This window comes from Lissotriton vulgaris, chromosome 11 (genome assembly GCF_964263255.1).
Source record: "Lissotriton vulgaris chromosome 11, aLisVul1.2, whole genome shotgun sequence".
NCBI lineage: Eukaryota > Metazoa > Chordata > Amphibia > Caudata > Salamandridae > Lissotriton > Lissotriton vulgaris.
In genome coordinates, this window is record NC_141699.1 from 1,030,231,252 (window position 1) to 1,030,246,550 (window position 15,299).

Below are 15,299 nucleotides of genomic sequence, written 5' to 3' on the forward strand. Positions count from 1 at the left end.
ATCAGAAAAAGGCTGATATTTAAAAATGTATCCTAAAACCCTTAAAAACAGCATATACATCCCCTCACTAGTTCTTCTGCATCTTAAAACATTTAGATTTGTTCAAGCTGGTCATATTATACAGGTTTTAACATTTGATCACATGTTTGCTAATCTGCGAGTTTTTAGTGGGGTACATAAAAATGAAGCCACCGTCAGGCAAACATATGGAGTCTCTAATTGTAACATAACAGACAGTGCTATAATGTAATTACGCAAACAAAATTTCTTCAGAAATTGGATTATAAATCTTTTCCTCTCTGTTTAATAAAAATGGCAGAAAAAAGTATGTGTATAATTGATTGTTTTGATCGGGAGTCATCCAGCATTAAAGTTACATACCCTAACCAAAACCTTATTAAAATGAAACAATGGCAATTATTGGTTACACTAGCAAGGTACGAGGATAGATCGTGCACTAAAGGGTGTCTCTTATTATATGCAATGACTGTGGCTTTATCTTTATTTCTCTGCCCTCTTTCTTGTGCACATGTCTCTAAAAAATAATTTATTAGTTTCGCCTTTGAAAAGGATTTACATTGCACGGGGTCGTCATAAAGGGCCACCAACCCCAGAGTGCACCTTATATAATTTAGCCATGTTATTTTATACCCATAACCAATTTTGTGACATCCTTTATAATACATCGATTTATCTGTACTGCCTCCAGTTTCCAAATTGACAACCAAAGTAGCAAGGGAGCCAGTGTGATAGTATCGGAAATATAGGGTAAGCCTTGTTCTTTGTGTGTATTTACATTAGTACATGCCTTAGTTATACCCCAAACTGCTGCCCCATATGTAGCCACAGAAACAGTTTTTGCTAGGTAGATTTTAATCATCTCTGGTATTGGTTTGTTGCCCAAGTTCGATGCAAACCTTAAAAAATTGCAGTTATACTTTTCATCATCTATGTAGCCCTCGAAGACAGCATTATTTTCCAACCTAAATTATCATCAAAGGTAATGCCTAGATATGAGAAATTAGCTACAACATCAACTTTTCTCTGTGCGATAGCATAATTTCCTTTCTTTCTGCTTTTTCCAATACATATAATAATAATACTTAGCTTTTTTCACATATAAATCAAGGGTTTCCATAAAAGATACATACTGGGTGATGTAATTTTGTAGGGCTAAGAGAGTTCGTGCCAGCAGGACTGCGTCGTCTGCATACAGCAGGACAGGGAATCGTGTTGTACTTGCATTCGGCGTGTCTATTAGCTTTTCTACCAGGTACTCATTTAGTTTATTGGTGTACAATGAGAACAGGAAGGGCAAGAGTATGCAGCCCTGCCTTACACCATTTGTTATGTTAAAGGGCCTAGTGCATTCACCCTGCCTACCATGGCGAACCTTTGCTGAAGCAACTGCATACAACTGGCGTATAAAACAGATTTTTGCTTCCTCTACCCCATTTGCTACATGACTTGCCACAAATTATTACTGTTAACGCAGTAGAGAGCGGCAGAGAGATCCATGAATGCCCTATTGGGATTCTCTTGCTTGGCCTGTGTGTACTTCCCTGCTCAGAGTGCCAAGTTCAGACATTGATCCACTGTTCCTCTGCCTTTCCTGAATCCGTATTGGCCCTTCACCAGGATCCCCTTCTCACGTGTCCAGTCTTCCATTCTGTTTAACAATATTCGGCCCATTACCTTTGCCGTACTATCAATTAACGCAATGGGGCAACAGTTAGCAGGATCGGAATCATCTCCTTTTTTGAATATTGGTACAATAATGGGCTGTTTCCATGAAGGAAGGGGGCCCTGAATGCCACTGGCATGGAATATAAAAGTGAGTAGAGGGACCCAGAAGGTTCTATTATTCAGAAATATGTCAACAGGTACCCTCACTGGGCCTGCTGCCTTTAACCCCTCCCATGCTCATGACGGAACCGTTCCATCACGAGCCTCGGGTGGGCTGTGCTGGTGACAGAACGGTTCTGTCACGGCCCGCTCGCCGTGCCTGCGCGGTGCAAATTCCGCACCAGCGCTGACGCTCTAAAGAGCGGGCAGGGCCGTGACGGAACCGTTCTGTCACAAGCACAGCTCACCCGCGGGCCGTGACCGAGCGGTTCCGTCACGAGCACGGGAGCGCCGCGCGGCCCCGCCTCCCCTTAGCGCTGCGGCGGAATAGCCACCGCAGTGAAGGGGTTAATGATGAAGCTTGTGACTGTACACACTCTACATCATCCATATTAAAAACTAGGGGGTATGTCTTGTTCTGTCGAGCCGTTCTACAGTGAGACTTATATTCGGCTTTTGGAAGATTTTTTGCAAGTGATCTATCCATGTATTTTCATCTATGCATTCATCTATAGAGGGGCACCCTGCCTCTTGTAGAAATGGTTCTACTTCCTATGCTTCCTCTATATGTTCATATCTATTATTTGTACTGCTGCTTTCCATTCTTCTCTTCTGCACAGCTTTGTCCTTGGTTTCAATCCCAGTTCCTTACCCTCTGCTAAAAACTTTCTACTGCTTTTCATGTTGGTATCTAAACCAAATGCACCATTGAAGCTGGTGCAAGATAGACATTGAACTCAGGGTCGTAATGTTTAGAACCGAGAGCGCACAGATCAGAGGTCTTTGGTGGTATCTGCATTTGCCGCCCGGTGACAGCCGCCGGTAAGAGTGGGGGGAGTGTTGGTGATCCCTGCTTTGCGACCCTGTCACGGATGCAGGTAAGAGCCGCCCCAAAAACCCATGCCGCGCAGGGTGAACCACCCCCGCACCAATCCCTTTGCTACACCATTGTACAAATGTGTCAATAGGACAGCCATAAGGTTGAATTTACTAGTGCTCCAGTAACAGTGACATTAGCCCCAATATTTTGAGACAGGGGTCCCCAGCATAGTTCCACAAAGACCTAAACTATGTCAGCTTTTCAGGCTATCCATGCAAGATAATTATACAAGTTATTATTCCAAATGGAATTCCTTTCCATGGTCAGTAATTATTTTGTAATTTTGGCTTTGGACCAAGCCTCCTGCACCTATTCAGAACATCCCTGCTCATAGACTAAGGTTTGACATGTATCATTTTTCAGCTGTCTTTTAATGCCAAGGTAAGAGTGTGCACACAGTTACCAGTAAGAGGGTGCTCACAGATTAATGATTCCAGGACTCACTGTCAGAGGAAAGTTGTGATGCATGGATGAACAAGGTTAAGATCCAATAAGAGGCTGAGCATAAGCAAAAAGTCTTCAGTTCTCTCAGAAAATCAGAAAGACTACCTCAAAACGTAAGTGGGTTGGAAAGTTGTTCCCAGTGTGGAACTGTGCACGTGAAGTGTTCTGATGCCAAAAAGTGTGCATCTGTAAGTTCAAAATGTTGTGAACGGAAGACCTTACGTACCTGTAATATAATTAAAATCAAACAAGACGCCTCGGTTTCAGCGCCAAGACGCCTTGGCATTTGTTGTGCTTTAGAAAGTAGAGCCCTCTCCGATTTATAAGACACTATATTGAAAGCGACAGAATCGACCTTCATTAATATTGCATTGACCACTATACACAGAGGTGATATATTTACTATTCTTAACACATTCTGTATTTGCCTTGGTAGGTAAGTGTACGTGGAGCTAAGAAAAGTACCTATATACCTATAATGTAATCGTGGGTCGATGTCATTGTTGCGATATTGACATTGTGTGATATAGTGACGTCCCCCATCCGTACTCCACAACTGGTGGCATAGTGAAATGCTGTTGTAATTTCCTTGTCCTGCTAATTCTAGTCTTCACATGGTCTGATATAATAGATTTTGAAATACCAGAACCGATTACGATGCTCTTGGTGAAAGCCTACTCTGAGGTATATCAATAAAAACTTTATTGGCATTTAAAGCCTGTGTCCCATTTATAATTTGCCAATGCTTGTTTGTATATGTGTTCTGAAAAACATATCATTTTCCACTAAAATTCCAAGTTGTTTGGGCGAGAAGGAAGGAGGACACCATTCAAACCTTCCTATAAATGATCTTCTTATTCTATCAAAAAGCTTCAAATTGTACAGCCACTTTATGCCTTCAGATACAGAATCTGCAGCAAATTGTCCCCAATATTCCTCTTGATGGGAATCTCAAGCCCACCCTAATAATCACGCCCTATAAAGTTTTTACAACTGTTAAGAGCCCAATATTCTTCAAAATGCACAGATTTTGTAAATGATCTTTGAGGAGAACTAGGGCAGGGCCCCACTAGTCATATTTGACCTGGCCCCTACAATGGTTTGCGATAGCCCTGCAGATGATCATGAGGTCTTCGTGCATTGTTACTCCTAACATGTAATCACGCGATAAATGCAAAGAGCCACTATAAACAATGAGATGTACAACAACTTGTTGCACACGTAGGTGAGCCCACAACCGAAGGCTTCCAGTGATGGGTGAGGAAAGTATATGATAAGTTGGACATTGGAACATACATGTGTTTGAAGATCAAACAGGGCAACATTTGCTGTTCTAACCCATGGTTTGGTGTTTTTGTTTTCCAAAAGTGGTGCCATGCCCTGGATGTCCAACCCCCATATCGGGCAACAGTGAAGCACTGAAGCCAATCCTGAAATCCATACTTCAAAATTTAAACGAAGGAAGTGGACAGCTAAACCTCTTCAAACTAGAAGTAGAGGGAGCCACTTCACAGGTGAGTAATTGTACAATTTCCTCAATCTTTGGGTGACTACTTCAGATGAACTTTTTGTCTGGTTGATCATGTGGATTTAGAAGAAGAACCATTATCATGTAAGGATTGAATGAGGTACCGGCTTGAGGAGGGAAGTGTACAGATCTCTCGTTCTTTCATCCCATGGTCTGGAAAATAGTCACTTCAGAAACTTTGGCCTAAATTCTAAGCACAGTTTATTGTTTTGTTTCAGTTAATCTTAGGCAAAATGTTCATTATGCTGGCATAATCTCAGGTAATTTCCATTATTTTGTTTTACACTTCTTAGGCAAAATTCCTGAGATTATGCTACATGCCATTTTGTGCAATTTCAAGTCAGTTCTGCTAAAAATCCTATCGAGGGAGCACATGAACAAAGTGAACAAACAGAACTCAAGTGGGTGTTGTTTCCGACACTTGTTTTATTCTGTTTTACTGTAAATGTACCCTTGTTTCCAAAGTGAATGCAAGTATGCATTTCGCACCAAAATATGGCACTAAAGGCCAGGTTTGCTTTAGACACTACTTCATATCATTTTTAGTATTTTGAAAAATTATGCAAAAGGAAATTAACATGAATTTCGCACACTTCTATGTTCAATTTGAGGATAGCTTTTTTAGCATTCAACTGATCCTATAACAGCTGTACCTCACTTTCTCTACCACTGCACTAAGCTATCAAGTAACCTGGTGATCTCTGTAAAGGCGTATGTCAACCCTTGATGTGTGTTGCCTGGGTCTGGCACAACCAGGCTTCACAGCACTGCATACAGACACTTAGGGGCCCATTATGATGTTGGGCGGATTGCCCTCACCAGGCTGGCGGTGGCTACCGCCAGCCTGACGGGGGCAATCCGCCCGACATCCGCATTTGTTTCCCCCCACCATATTAGTATGGCGAGGGGACCTCGGCGGACGGAAGGACCGTCCGCCACTTTTCCGCCCCGGTCGCCTTGCGGCCGGGACGGAAAAGGAATAATATGGTGGCGGTGTCTATCAGACACCGCCAGCCATATTATGATGGGCAATTGTGGATGCCTTTCCGTGGCGGCATGCAGAGAATCCCTGCGGGGACCTGTTCCGGGCCCCAAGGGACTCCGGAAGGGTGGGGGGTCCACATGGGGGGTACCTATGGCACCCCCCAGCAGTTCCATGCACAGCATGGCAGGCACCGCGCGGTGCCTGCCATGCTGTGCATGGAAGTGCACAGCATGCTTTCCTGCCATTGTGGCGGGCGGTGCTAAGAGCACCGCCCGCCACAATGGTAGGAATATGGGATGCGCCCTCCACAGTGCTGCCGACGGGACCCCTGCCCTTATGGCGGGCGGTCCCTACTACCGCAAGGATGGCGGGCGGGCAATGTCCGCCCGCCATCCTAATGAGGCCCTTAGTACTGGTCTCGCCGAAGAACCACAAGCGATCCTCGGCCCTTTATTTATTCCAGTCATCTGAGCCAAGGCTCCTGGGTGAACTTGTGATACATTGTAATGTAGTGGCCTTGTGGCACTCTACAATCTCTTCGTTTTTCAGTCCCCCAGTGATTTCGCTTAACTCTGATGATTTTCTTATGTTAAACGATTCCTGTATTGAAGCAGTCTATGCTAGTTCTCTTCCAGCCCTTCTCATAGATTTCAGAGCAAATGGTACTATGTATAATATAATGTTATCATAAATTACAAAGTCTTATATGTTGCAACTAATGTGACTTCTACTCTGATTTTCTTCTCTGATGTTCACCTGGAAATGGTATGAAATGGTAGGAATACTTGGAAATGGTGTGTAATGTCTTCAGACCATATTTTGATGTAAATACATGAGGTTTATACATGGAAAAGGAATTTGTCAGGTGACTCTACAACACAAATTAGCTTAGAGCCAAAATAGTTTTTAAGAACGCTTATTGGAGTGTCCACAAAAGCCTTTGCAGTAGAGCAGACTAAATGTTCTTCTGTCAATATTGGACAACAGTTCAGAGTCTACTGAATGTCTGATTATCATAATGCCAGTGAAAAGAGCCCCAACATTTTAACGGTGCCACAGTCAGAGGCATGAGCACATTTCCAAAATATTTTCCTGAGTCTCCTTGTTTCTGTTCACATAATGTTCTATGCATACATGTCTAATTGTCATTTAGAGTGATACCAGTTGAGATATTGTTTGCTTGTTCTCATGTACCTACCCTCCTAATCTCAACGTGGTTTATGGGTCATACTCCTGTAGTTCAATACAAGATTTAAATTTGAAAAGTCACTGGCGAAAACAGACACAAAAAGTTGTGTAAAGTGCAAGCCAGAGGTGTCCTGGATATATGGGTCTGCTCTGCAGCTCCCTTTCTGGGTGGTTCATTAATGAATGGTGGGTAGGTTTGACCTAGCAGCAGCTCCTCTCTTCTGCACAGAGCATGGCCGTTGCCGCTCTCTAGGATCAAAGTCTCTCCAAGTGGGACGCTACACTTTTTTTTTGTAAAGTCCGTTGCACCCCTTTTATGCTACTCGCCTTGGCTCAGATGGGATTTCAGCAGCCAGAACCCTTCCTGAGGCTGAATTTTACACATGATAATTAAGGTCTCATTTCTTCCCTCTTTTCAAAACTTGGGAAATGCTCCTTCAGGAGTAAGGAAGTCCCTAGTGGTGAGAGGAGGTCAGTGATCAGGGAGGAGGGATGGAGCGCAGTCTGCACAGTGCAGGATGGGTCGCAAGACCCACATGCCTGTATACTATATAACTGAATATGCCAACAAATGAGCAGTGATATGCAATCCCTGTGAGCAGCGTTACACAATCTATCCTATTTCACACTGGGGAGGAGTGGGTGAGCTTTAATGAACTAATATCTTTACGTTGTCCATGTGGCTAAAAACCTACTACTCGCCTGCCGCTCACAGGGTGCAAGGCATGCGACCAACTCCTACATCGAGTGAGGACGTGCATGCATGGTGGCACATGCTGCCTAGGAAACCCTGTCAGCCGCCATTCTTACCTTCTGTTTGTTGTCTAGAGTTGTAGGTTTCTTCTTGGCTGCTGTACACACAGTAACTGTGTGAAGGGTGTGTGCATAACTCACAATAAGGTGAGCGCACCAGTAAACTCTCAGTGCTTCAAGCAGAGCGCAAACTTGCAAAACTCAGTGACCTCCGCCAGCAGAGTGAAATTTGCAACCCACCCCTAGTTTTTTGCCACTTCATCTGCTCAGACCTCTAGTTCTGGATCACTAGATTTATATTTGGGAATTCTACTGGGATCTGTGTTGGTTGGTTGTCACAGTGTTCATCTGTGTAGATGACTTGGCAGCTAAGGATGTTTCTGTATCCCAAGTGGGATATTTTCAAAAAAATCCTGGGGCAAAGAAGGGTGCTTTCTGCTCTCTTTGTGGAGTGTGGATAGAAATACCTGCCCATCTGTGACAAAACAAACAGGTTGATTGCTATTTTCCAAGTGATTTCCACAGTCTTGTGGCCTCTTCAGCTGCTTGTGCTGCTTGGAAAAAACATCATCATTTTTTATTTGTTGTGTACATGTGCTGAAAACCAAGTGCAATTAATATTGATATACAATATTTTTCACACAGCAATTTATTGAATGGCAAGATTTTGTGGACCAAAACATTACCGATTCCACAGGGTACATTTAAAACTTGTAATGGTGTAGTTGTAACAAAGTGGATTTTTTATTCTGGATGCTGTAAATATCCCTATTTTTCTGATTAACTTGTAATGTGGGCCAGTGTATGCTGCTTGTATGTAAATGGGTGCATTTGTGTCTGAAGCCTTCTAGGTTTTTTTTGTGTGTCTTTGGTTTAGTCTGTGTACAAGTGCTATTGTTTATTGTTAGATATGCATGAGTGCTGAAAGGTGGGACTTTCTGTGTGCCTGGGTGCCTTAGCCTGTTGGTCTGTGTGAGCTTTCTCCTTAATGTATTCTGCTCTGTATGTGTGAGTTGTTATGGATAGCTGGAGGAATTTTGCTATGCAAAATGTCAGCATGTGTATATGGGTTGCGCGTGTGTGTGTCCACGTGCGCATGTGTGCGTCCTCATGTTGTCTGTGTTTGTGGTTGAACTATACAAAATCCAGACCTAGTAGCTTTGCCAATGTTTAATATTTAAGCCTCCTTTCTAAGTTGGTGCATATTGTGGAAAAAGTTATTGGTCGAATTGAGAATTACAAGTGAGGCTGGAATACCACATTGCTGACTTTCGACCCAGGCATTCCAGGTTTACTGATAGAATATCAACCCCCAAGATATCCCCATACACAAATATTGAGTTATAAATATGGGTTTGATATCTGTCCTCCATAGAAAACTTTAGATAAAGCTACAGCCCGAACTGCTGAACCGAATTACATCAAATTTGGCAACGAGGTAGCCCTTGCTTCAGAAAGAGCCATGTTTGTTAAATGGTGTAAATCTGTTCAGTAGTTACAGAGAAACTAGAAAAATTAAGTTTCGATATCTGAGCACCGAGGAGGGTTAGCGCACCCTCCCGGGCACGAGCTACACTCTGATTGGCTGCCAACACTCCAAACCAGGAAGAGTTGGCAGCCATTTTGTGACTCGGTTACAGAGTCAGAAGATAACGGTGGAAAAACAAATTCGTATTCGTGCTCGGTGTGCGCCTCCTGCCGTGAAAAAAACCCCAAAACCAAGCGCTTCATTTTTCAAAGCCCCCGGGTGGGCCAGGTCCTAGGTGCACTCAGTAGACCCGTGGACTGCCACCAAGTGAACCAGGTGACGTCAGGCGATTTCATGGTCCTCAGAATAATCACAAAAATCAAGTTCTTCCTCCCAGCCAGCAACCTCAGGACGGTCGTCACGGGCTTGATTTTTTCCCATCTGGACTATTGCAACAATCTCTATCTTAATGTACAGAAACAACACTTGTACAAGTTGCAACTGGTCCAGAATGCGACAGTAAGATTGCTGTCGGAAACTGCTAGGTTTGCCTTGGTCAGAAGAGAGCTGAGGAAATTACATTGGCTCCCAGTCCCACTCAGATCACGGTTCAAGGCCCTCTGTGTGGTCTTTAAAGCGGTAAATGCGATTGGTTTCAGAGTTTCTAAAGCATAGACTCACATGGTACGTTCCAAGCAGAACCCTTCGTTCTTCTGGTTCTAAATTAGTTCAGACATCCATGTTTAAGAAAACCAATTGGGGAAGTAGAAGGTTTTTTCACTGTGCCTCTAAAGCATGGAATGAACTCCTGTTCCAACTAAGAAACGCTCCAGATCTTATTTCCTTTCGCAAGGGTTTGAAAATTTGGTTCTTCTCTCAATAACAGCTCATTATTTCCCAGGTAACCAGTACTCAGCGCCAGGACACCTCAGGGTAGCAGTGCGCTTTATAAGTACAAATAACATAATATAACATAACCTTCTTAGGGCTAAAACAAAAAAAGTGTTGGGGGTCGCACACTCCACACGCTGACTCTGGGACCACCACCTCCCTGGGGCTTTGATAATATACTGCTGTTTGACAAGCGGTCCCCCAGAAGCCCCTGGGACCACCACCTCCCGGGGCTCTGTTGTAAAATAAAAATTGTGTGTGTGGGGGGACAGAGTCCCTCTCCAAATGCCTCAGGTTCCACCACCTCCCCGGGGCACTTAAAGTTGAAATTCGGGGGTCCGTTACGGACCCCAAGCCCTGGGTGTCACCACCTCCCCCGGGCTTTAGTAATGTTGGAAGGGGGACTGTGCGGCCCCCCTCCTGGAGCCCATAGTGACCCTAGGGACCGCTACCCCCCAGGTTCGGCTACTGCAGTGTCCCGGGGTGCCCACCCCGGGACACTGCTGTTTGCTATGGCAGGGCGGCTGTCATACCAAACACTGCTTTGCTTCGTTGAAGCGAGAGCAGGGAAACCTGTTCTTGCTTCAACGAAGCAAAGCAGGATTGCTTTTGGGAAGGGTTGCTCAAAAGCAATACCGGCTCCCGCAGGAGGTGGGGAGCCAGCGGGACAGTAGGGTCATTGGGGCTCCCCCCTCCCACAGTCCCCAACGAGCATCCATGGGGATGGGGTCCCCAGGGCCAACAATGGCCCGGGAGGGAGTCCCCCTGCTTTTTAAATAAAAAATATGAAAGAATAGGCCATGCCCCGGGGGATGGCGTTCCGGGCGAATATAAATTAATAAAAGTGGACAATTTTTTGTTGCCAAAGTTTGAAATCGCGAATCGAGCACGGTGCTCTGCATGGCCCCCTAGTGTGAACGCGATGGGTGCGCGGCTCCAAGCAAAAATAATTATAATTTCTTTTTAAAAGCTTGGTTATATGTTGGGTTATTGGGTAGCTCTAAAAAGAGCCCTTGTTTTCATTGGGAGATTGTTGTAGCTACATGTAAGTGTGGATGCAGAGCTTCAGGTTGTTGGGTGTACTCCATCACTTCTGTAGATGCCATCCATATGGAAGCATAGATTGTTGTTATAGATGGGGCCCATCCTATGGTTTCTGAGGTAAGCAGAAACAGCTTTATTGACATTTTTTCTAGCTTTCTCAATCTGAGGAAAAAATTGATTGGACCAGTTCCATTTCTGTCTTTGGCATATGTTAGAGTATACAAAGACAGTTGGGGGAAAAGCAACATCAATTCTGCAAAGGTGTCCCTCATTAGCATTTCCAGACCTACCCCAGTCAATGTGCCAGGGTCATTGCCACCACAGTGCACAATCATGAGGTCAGGGGGTTGGAGATGCAAAACTTTTAACTAAAGGCATTCATTGATGCCACTTTGATCCTCTCTGTCCAATCCATGTAATGTCTACATTTTGCAAAGCTAGGTCTTTGTCAATACCTCAGCATCCAGCATACCTTTTGCACCGGAAAACATAGCTGTGCCCAACAATCCACACGGAAAGCATCTTGAAGGGATGACTGGAAGTAATGAAAAGATGTCTGTAGCTGAAGTAGTCAGTTGGTAGAATGAGAGGTATCTAAAATGGTGGACAAGATGCTGTTTTTAAGGAAGAAGATAATTGATTGACTGTTTAAGAACTTTGTACATTAAAAAAGGGTGCATTTTACTTTCTTGTTTGAAATGTACAGTAGAAAGGATAATGCCATATTTTGCAAAGTCAACCACACCTGCTGTTTGCATTTGCAACATTGTGTGGTGAACTTCAAAATATGGTGAACTTGTGACCTGTCAGTTTAGTTGTATGTTCCATGAACTGTTACTAAGGAAACTGACATTAAGAAGAATTGGGGTAGAAGTAGGTTGCTACGGGTTATTAAGTGTAACCAATAGATGTGCTCCCGCCTGATAGTTCAGACAAGGGAGCTTTCAACCCTAATGTTAGTTTGTCATCTGATTGCATTCAGGCACTGTGATGTGCCTTGTTGGGGGTGGGGTAGGATGTGTGCGACTTTGGGATTCTTGTTTGTCATGTCTTGCATGTGGCAAATGTGCGGCATCACTGTGTGTTACGTTGCCTCTCAGCTGCTCCTCCCTCCCTCCGAGCCTTTTTACTTGTGTGCGCTGCATGGTTGTATCACTTACACCCCTACAGAACATCATTTTCATGCTTTAATGCGCATGTCCACAAGCCTGACAATGACACTGATGTTGGCCGTTGAAGGAGAGGGGCACGTGAGTGTAGGCCTATGGTAAGGATAGGGCAGACACAGAGGTGGAGTTCTTGCCTGGTGAAGTTGTACTGTGAGTGGGGCTAGGCATGTGCTTATGCTGCGGTAATACAGATACACACAACACTTGGCATGTATGAGCCAAGACCCCGAGCAGTCTTGCGCTCCTTCCTTTCTCCCTTCGTGCCAGCCCCCGCTCCGGGTGCATGCTACATTGCAACATTGTCGAATTTGTGCTAGGTGACGCTGACACCAAAACACAGACAGACGCATTGGTTACTTCCTTGTCGATTCCAGAACTGAACCACGGCCAGAGCCCTGGGCAAATTCTGCACACCACTATGCTGTTCTGTCATACGCCGGCACTGCCCTCCCTTCTTACGCTTCCAAGGGGATGACAAAGCTACATAACCGAGGTATTCCCCACTGCCAGAGGTAACTTGGTTGCGTCTGCTGTCCATAGCACAATGTAATGTGGTAGGGCCCGGGGCCATCATGCATACATAATGAACAGACCGACATAGTTAGATAGATAGTGAAACTGGTTACGGGCACGTGCGCCCAGCCCCTTTTTATTACCAGGGTCACATGTCCAGTGACGACTCTGCTGGATGCGTGTGGGGTGAGTGTAAGCCAGCCCTCAGGGAATGGTTGGTGCTGGCAACAACTACAACAGTGATCATCGGATTACACACAGAGATTCAATCATAAAGGGTCAATGACTTGTGGTGCACTAAGGTAGGGGCACTAGAGATGAGCGTGCTCATGTGAAGAAAATGTTAATGTCCCTTTTGGATATTCCTGCTGCCTGAGGTGACATTGTTGCTTCCGGTGTCTACAGCACGAAAGTCAATCATATAGGGTCCATGAGTTGTGATGCACAGGGTTAGTAGTACCCGAAGGGCTCAGCATGTGCGCAGCCAGCGATGATGGCATAATCTTACAGGCCAGGATTGGATTGGATATTTGTGAGACCTGCTGACCGCAGTGTAGGCCGGAGGCAGCGGTCAGGAAGGGCCCACAGCCACATGGCGTTGACTTGAGCTGCACAGAGTTAGTGGCACCTGAAGCACTCAGCATGTGTGCAGCCAGCGATGATGTGTGGTATGGGCGGGCCGCACTTGTAGCAATGTCTCTTGCCTAATGAATTCTGCCTCAATAAGGCCACGTCGCGGTGACTTGTGGTGAACTGAGTTAGTGGCACCTGAAGCACTCAGTGTGTGTACAGCCATCGATGATGCGTGGTCTGAGAGGGCCGCACTGGTAGAAATGTCTGTTGCCTACTGGACTGCATCATCTGCAATCGCCACTCGATCTGAATTGTGAGCCCTGTGGTCCGCAGTGTAGGCCGGAGGCAGCGGTCAGCAAGTGCCCACAGCCAAGTGGCATTGATTTGAGCTGCACAGTTTGGGAGCATACTGCCTTCTTAACCAATTATACTCTCTTACACAATTTGCATCGGCACAAACCTTGAATTGAGGGGCCCTGCTGACCACAGTGTAGGCCGGAGGCAGCGGTCAGCATGGACAACAGCCACGTGGCGTTGACTTGAGCTGCACAGAGTTAGTGGTACAAAAGGGGGTGGTGTGGACGGAGCATCTGAATCAATCAAACACTCACACCGTCAAAAGATCTGGGTTTAATCCATCACCGTTCTTTAGCCCACTCTGCCACCCCAGTTCAGACATGGCTATATGCAAATCAGTCTGACCCTGTGCCTCATGGGAACAGTCCAGCCTGAACTGCCAAGCCATGTCTTCCCTGGACCGGAAACAAGCTTCCGAGGACAGGTTTCTGGCATTCCAGCCGTCTTCAGCCCGGCTTGCTTGAATCCAGTGGCAAAGTGAGCAAGGGACTCACGTCTGAGCATACCCTGCCACACTTATGGCGGCCAAAAGCGGTACAAAAGGGGGTGGTGATGGACGGAAATTAGTAGTCCTAACTTTAGGACTCCTAAATGCCTTCTGTGAATACCGAAAGTCTTAAAGTTAGGATTTTTCTCAGTTTAGGAGTAGTAAAGTTAGGACTCCTAACTTTAGTACTCCTAAACTGAGAACAATCCTAACTTTAAGACTTTTGGTATTCACAGAAGGCATTTAGGAGTCCTAAAGTTAGGAGTCCTAACTTTACTACTCCTAAACTGAGAAAAATCCTAACTTTAAGACTTTCGGTATTCACAGAAGGCATTTAAGAGTCCTAAAGTTAGGACTCCTAACTGCTGTGTATACCGAAATGAGTAAGTGCCTTCTGTGAATACCAAAATGAATAAGTGCCTTCTGTGAATACCAAAATGGTAGTAAGTTTAGGATTTTGTCTTAAGTTACTTCTGTGAATCGGGCCAATGTTGGGTAACCTATATATTTTTAAGAACTTGCTAATTTTCCTTTACCTTCTGCTAGTTTCCTTATTCACTCATGTAGAGCACGCCTACCAGTTCAGGTCTCTTTTTGAATGGAAACAGCTGTATATTGAAGCAACCTGCATCTATGGACAAACATTATTCATAAATCACCTTCACCATCTGTGCGTTTGCAGTGCTTTTTCATGCTCTCTTGGGTGTTTTTTTTATGCAAACATGTAATAAATTATGTACATTTTCTGTGTGTAATAAATACAGGTGGTGGCTGGAACGAAGTATGTAATCAAATATACGTACAGTGAAACCGATTGCCCCAAGAGTAAATACAAAGAAGTGCATCCGGGTTGCAAACCACTGGAAGTAAGTTGATTCTACATAGCTCATGTAAAGACACATTATGTTTCACCCTGTTCGTACTTTAAGTGGTACGAAGAATGTCATATTCACGCATTTAAAAGCCACGCCCTTGAAAAAACAGAAATATTGCTCCTTTGAATGTGTAAAAAACCTGCAGAAACGCAGCTAGAGCAATTAGTAGGTCGACACATGTAATGGGTACCATAGATACTGAGTGATGCTATTACAGCAATGTTTTTGTAAAGCTCCAAGGGACAGATGTACAAAGCTATTTGTGGTCGCAAACCATGTGATTCGTAAACTCAAAGGAT

General features: G+C 44.7%; 1 protein-coding gene across 1 annotated transcript in view; it reads left to right on the forward strand.

The window, feature by feature from the left end:
• The window catches only part of LOC147684012 (T-kininogen 2-like), a 95,592-nt gene that overhangs the window by 65,620 nt on the left and 14,673 nt on the right, over positions 1-15,299 (forward strand). Inside the window, exons 7-8 of the mRNA XM_086944358.1 lie at positions 4,538-4,683; positions 14,890-14,991. Of these exons, the coding sequence (XP_086800484.1) occupies positions 4,538-4,683; positions 14,890-14,991 (248 nt within the window). The remainder of the gene's footprint in view (positions 1-4,537; positions 4,684-14,889; positions 14,992-15,299) is intronic.